Source organism: Gymnoscopelus braueri (assembly GCF_963280865.1).
Source record: "Gymnoscopelus braueri genome assembly, chromosome: 12".
NCBI lineage: Eukaryota > Metazoa > Chordata > Actinopteri > Myctophiformes > Myctophidae > Gymnoscopelus > Gymnoscopelus braueri.
Window position 1 is genome coordinate 41,927,079 of NC_137614.1, and position 6,000 is coordinate 41,933,078.

A 6,000-nucleotide genomic window follows, 5' to 3' on the forward strand; every position below is an offset into this window, starting at 1 on the left:
GAAAAAAGTAGTCTGCGGTTGTTTGAAAAAGTATTGTGGCAAGCGGGAGTCTAACCCAGACTCCCAGTGGAAGTGGATTTAAACTCTAATGATTAGCGAGGTGCGCCACTGAGGCCTGACATAGGTGCTGACATTGGGTATTCGGGCTGTATTAGAATGTGACGTCCTAACTCTAACAACTGCCACTCAGTGCACTAACATAGCTCGCGTCGCCAGGCTCTCTCCCCACCCGCCACCCCGCCCCCTTGCCTTCAACTACATGCAAAAAGGCTGTTCGCATCTCTGCCTGACCTGCGTCTGTCTATGTCAGTGTCTGGCCTTGAAATGCAGTTCTCTCGCTCTCTCTGACGTTGAATTGTGGGCGTGCACTCCCCAAATATTTTATAGGGGGGCGGGCCATTTGCCTCAAAGCTGTTTATAGAGACGGGTCTAAAAACAGAGCATTAAGTGCATGCGGAAAGCAATGCTTGTCTGCCGGATAGCAGCAGGGACATGGCCCCTTATGGCCTGGTTACACTCGGATAATAGAGAATGGAGGCCAGGCATCATGGGTTGTTCACCTTTCCTCTCTGGCTGTTAAAAAGCTCCAAGCAAGGTAAACCCCATCCCTTCCAGGCTTCCACACTCCTCCACCCCACCCAGCCTAAACACCCAGTAGACACTGTAGGTTTTGACAGATCTACACTGTCCTCCCCAGGCCCATATATCTCTTCACTGTATCCCCACTGAGGAGACCATCTTCCCCATAAACCTGATGGCCAAGCTCAGTCCCCGAATCTGGAGCTTATCAAATATGTACAGGTGAGAGGGGGACAATTAAGCTGTTTAATATGTCTCCAAAATGTTTTGGAAAAACATAAGCAGGAAGCCCCTCAAATGCAGAGATTATGCAGTAGCGCTACAGAGAGTTCAAGCAGAACTTTAAAAAGCAAGGAACACAACAGGCTGTCAAGAGCACAGCACTTTTTAGGGGTGACAGTGTTGCCAGAAGGGGGCGTAACCCAGCACAGATTTGGCTGTAAATCAATGAGCATCAGTCCAGTCATCATAACACCTGTTAGTTACAGCAGGTGTAGCCTGCAGGTGTTAGAAATGGTCAAAAGGCAACACTCACAGAATCCCCACTTTGTGGCTATATATTACATTTTTACAGGCACACTCTGAATAAAACATGCAAAACAAGTAAAGTTTATTTATTTATTTAGTAATGCATAAAATGTTGCAAAGATCTCAAGGAATAGCTCTAACATGCATTCCCTTTTAAGGCCAGTCACAACACTTACAACTGTCTCGAAAAACTAAACCTACAGGACAGTCTTGGATGTGTGTCATGCCATGTCCACAGTTGTAAAAAGACCCTGGGGCATCAGGCTTGACATACTGCCCATCAGCCCTGCCTGCACAGAAGGAAGCACCAGGTGCTGTAGTGGTGTCAGCATGCCGTTTGGTTGGAGATGGCGTCTTTGGAGTTGTAGGTGCTTTTTTGGTGGTTGTAGGTGCTTTTTTGGTGGTTGTAGTTGCTTTTTTGGTGGTTGTAGGTGTAGTGGTGTCAGCGCGCCCTTTGGTTGGAGATGGGGTCTTTGGAGTTGTAAGTGCTTTTTTGGTGGTTGTAGTTGCTTTTTTGGTGGTTGTAGTTGCTTTTTTGGTGGTTGTAGGTGTAGTGGTGTCAGCGCGCCCTTTGGTTGGAGATGGCGTCTTTGGAGTTGTCGGTGCTTTTTTGGTGGTTGTAGGTGCTTTTTTGGTGGTTGTAGTGGTGTCAGCGCGCCCTTTGGTTGGAGATGGCGTCTCTGGAGTTGTATGTGGAGGGGGAGGGAGATCTATGGAGGAATAATATTTCAAATATTCTATACATTCAAGTGCAACGAATGGGAAAAACAAAACTTGAGATATACATTTTAACCACATAAACCCTAGCGTCCCTATTCTAGGCATGTCAAAATATGCGAACATTAGGCAAACATTTAGCAAAAATAGCAGGTCTACAAGCTCAAAACATGTTGCGCAGTGAGTTTGTAGATCCACTATTTTCAACAAAGAGATTTGGTGTTGAGGGTGGGGGGGGGGGGGGGGGGGTGGAAGGCGGAGGCCAAGTACAAACCCCTGGGAGACCCCAGTCAAGGAAGTAAGGTTTAGGTGGTTAAGTTAAAATATCAGTTCAGTAAGAACGTGAAGTTTTAACTGTTCATTATAATTGTTACACTTCAAAAATAAGGTGTATTTTTATTATATAAAATGACATTGTTTGATGTTTAGTTAATTACAGTACCGGATTTCAGAAGAGATCTCAGGTGAGTGATGAGAGAATAGTTGCCCTGGCCGCAGAACTGTCCTGCAAAGTCATCAAGGTCCAGAGTCCATACGAACGCTCCCCCAAACATGTTGTCTTTTATGTAGCGGACCTGAGGAAGCGAGGAACAAAAAAGAAGACGCATCACATCTACTCACAAGGAATTGCAATTGGCATGAAGGAATGAATCTGATCTGTAAAGGAATTGTTGCACCACAAAATATAGAAACAGACGATCACCTTGGTCTCAATGCTGTCCTCGTTGTCAAATCCAACCCATTCATTTTCTTTGAAAGCATATGGGACTTTCTGATCGTCAATCCACTGGATAGAGGCCCCTTGAAGAAATCCGCAAATCTGAGAAATATCCAGATATAAATTATGATCAATACATTATAACACAGCACAAACAGTGGGGGGCTTCAAAACTGGCCAAACTACAGTATGTGTCACATATATGCCGACAGCTTGTTTGTCTCTCATCGCATGTATATCAAGAGCCTGATTATTTTGCATGTATGTAAACAGCCCGTCTGTGTCGCATGCATGTTTACAGCCTCTTTGCGTTGCATGTACAACACAAAGACAACACCTGCATCAGTGTTCCTTGCGTTCAAAGTGCCGTTTGACTGCATCTAATAACAGTAGTTTACCGGTTGCGTTATTCATGCAATTCTTTACCTCATAGTAGGACCAGAAGCCATTCTCTCTGGTGAAGTTTCCGGCAGCAGCAGGGCCACTGACGGGAGCCCCAACACCGGTGGATTCAGAGGAGAGGTGAAACGTTCGCCCATAGGCTGCAACCCCCAAGTTGAGCTTCTCCACAGGCGCTCCCTGATCACGCCAATACTTCATGGCAAAGTCCTTCAGGGGAGAAAAAGAGTTGCGTGGAAAGGAGGAAAACATTGACGAGCTACAAGCTCACAATGTGTAATGATGCAGCGCCTTGTCAGCTGGTAGATCAGCTGTTTCCGGACTACGGCTCATATAGATGAATAGAAACACAAGCAAAGATGAATTCTCACTGTATTGAAGTAAACGTTGTCTCCAGTGTCTTGGGACCCCTTGTGCAAAGGACTGTTATGGCCTGTGACGTGCTCCCAGGAGCCATGAAAGTCATATGTCATCACGTTGATCATGTCCAGGTACCTGAAGAAATGGGAGACGTGAGTTCACCCACATCCAGACTTAGCCATCAAACGTCTACAAACATTGAATCTTTTTAACTCTCATTACATACTTAGAAATCTCTGCTATTTCATAACCAGCGTCGATGGTGCTTTTCCATGCTGCCACTCCAGCAGTAAGCATTAGTCTGGGGCGACCAGTGGCTGCTCCCTCTGTCTCATAGGCCTGTCGCAGTTCCTAAAGGTTGTGCACACACACACACTGCGTTATAAATTAAACAAGACTAGTGAAACGATTAATCCCTTAGACAGAAAATAAATCTAGTCATTAAATGTTCGATTTAGCGATGCATCTTTATTTAATGACAGCATTTACAACTTCACCAAAATGTGAATGAAAAGCACTGTTTTTTACAGCTGCATACTGTACACATTTCAAAGTAAACAATTCCAAGATGTCATTTACCATACTTTGTTTTATGTTTTTAACATCAGTTTAACCATATATACTTGGTCCCCAGGGGTCTGTCCCCCTCCTGTTTTCCATCTACACCAAACTAGTTCTCAGAAAATAACAGATCTACAAGTTCACAACGTGTCATAATACAACACGTTACGAGCTTGTAGATGGGCTGTTTTCTGCGAATGTTCGCCTATTTTTGCCAAATGTTATGATGACATGCCAAGAATAGGGACGCTACAAAAAAGGGACAAAACAAATATTGACACTAACCGATTGTGTTAATAGTCTTTACACAGTAAACACAAGACATTTGTATGTTCCTGATGGTGGTTGAAGAGAACTGTGGATCTGACCTTGCATAACGAGGTGAACTTCTGTTTGTCCCCCGCTGGGCTGCCTCGTGCTCCTGGATATTCCCAGTCCAGGTCTAGACCATCAAAACCATATTCTCTCAGCAGAGTGATGGAGGATTGAATAAATACTTTTCTATTGCCTGGGGTTGACACCATGCTGCTGAATCTGGAACATAAAAATACAAAGGATAGATAAGGTTGTCAAGAGGGTGTATCGAACACATTTTAAACCCAGATTTTATGTGGAGTACATCAAGTATCTCACTTTTCGGAGCCAAAACTCCATCCACCAACCGACAACAGTGTTTTAAGATCAGGATTCCTATGAGAAGATACAAGCACAGTTTAGCAGCACAGTTTAGCAGCAATGTTATCTTCCATAGCAATTTATAATGACTGAAATGTTCCCCATTATGGTGGGGGAAAGGACCAACCTCTCTTTGTCATGCCCACATTTTGGGCATGACATAGGTTTTAATAGGATACATTTTTCAAATTGATCGTCAACGTCTCAAGCATTGTGAGCATAGTTATCATTTAAAAAAACAAGTGAAATAGGACAATTAATTCAATTGTTTAACTGCTCGAATTAATTATTGTGGAGGAAAGGACAAACCTATCTTTAAGTCCATTAAAAGACCTGTAGAGTGTCTCGTCATTCCATTGAAAGGTGACCAGCTCATTGAATAAATTAATCTGAGCAAAGGCATAGAACAGGTGAGTGCAGAGGTTGGGATCGATGTTAGCAGGTAAAAACTTCCCTTGTCCAGATCTATATTGGGCCCAGTTGGTGAAGTAACAGCCCAGCATGGACGAAGAGCCTGGAACAGTGAAACGCGTGTGACAAGTTTGTTTGATCGAATGGTTGATTGACATATATTGAACAATGCAACAACATTCAGATGCACACATTATCTCAAAAGGAAAAGGATAAGACACTAAAAAGCCAAATTTCCATTGTGGTCCTTTGGTGTGTGTGCGTGTGTGTGCGTGGATGGCTTGCATGTGTGTGTGCAACAAATCTGTGTTGATGTAGAAGTTTAATGATGTAAGTGTTATCAAAATAAAGATTGTATTTAAACATTCCATTTAATCATCTAATAACCTGTAGTAGGCTCACCTAAACTGCCCAGGCTGATGCACAGACCTTCAAAAAAAAAGGTAGAAAGATTCAGAGATTAGAGTTAGACTTTAAGAATATTCAGTCTGTTAAATGTATAAATGGCGTACCTGCAAGCAGAATGAGCTTGTTCATGGTGTTTTTAATAGAATTGCTGATCAGTCCAGTGGTTTGCAATATTAGCTCAGATTAGCTCCAGGTCACAGACAAACTCTATACAGTAGATGTTTTGCCGCCTACAGAGCCACGTGATATAAAAGAGGAAAAATGGGAAATGTTCTTCAAAGAACTCATGACAATGAGTAACCAAATACAAATTAAAGTACATCACTTCAAGCTGTTTGACACAGCTGTTGCAAAATCTACTCCAACAGTACAGTAGGCCTAAAGAACAAATCATGCACAAGGCAGTAAATCATTGTAGTTCAATGATTAAAAAAACTGTTCTGCCCTTATAATACATTTGGTACAGTCTGTATGGCTTGGCAGACAACTAACAAGTGGTCCCAATAAAGCTCCTTAGATATAAACAAATAACTTTGTTTAAGCGCTTTACTGGTGGTCACTTAATTTGTAAAACTGAAAATACAGAATATAAAACAAACATTTTTGTAATCCAAAAATATACACAAGCAAAATGAGCACATTGT

The 6,000-nt window shown here is 42.6% G+C and overlaps 1 protein-coding gene across 1 annotated transcript; it reads right to left on the bottom strand.

The window, feature by feature from the left end:
- Positions 1-711: 711 nt before the first annotated feature.
- Positions 712-5,488, bottom strand: LOC308096588 (chitinase-3-like protein 1; the record flags this gene model as incomplete). Its single annotated transcript, XM_080444003.1, has 12 exons — positions 5,461-5,488; positions 5,351-5,377; positions 4,847-5,051; positions 4,496-4,552; positions 4,231-4,396; positions 3,528-3,652; positions 3,313-3,436; positions 2,969-3,151; positions 2,528-2,644; positions 2,267-2,399; positions 1,309-1,817; positions 712-777 (listed from the first exon to the last, which is right to left on the bottom strand). The coding sequence occupies exons 1-12, from the start codon at positions 5,483-5,485 to the stop codon at positions 712-714; spliced, it is 1,737 nt and encodes a 578-aa protein (XP_080300129.1). The 5' UTR covers positions 5,486-5,488.
- Between the last annotated feature and the right edge of the window lie 512 nt (positions 5,489-6,000).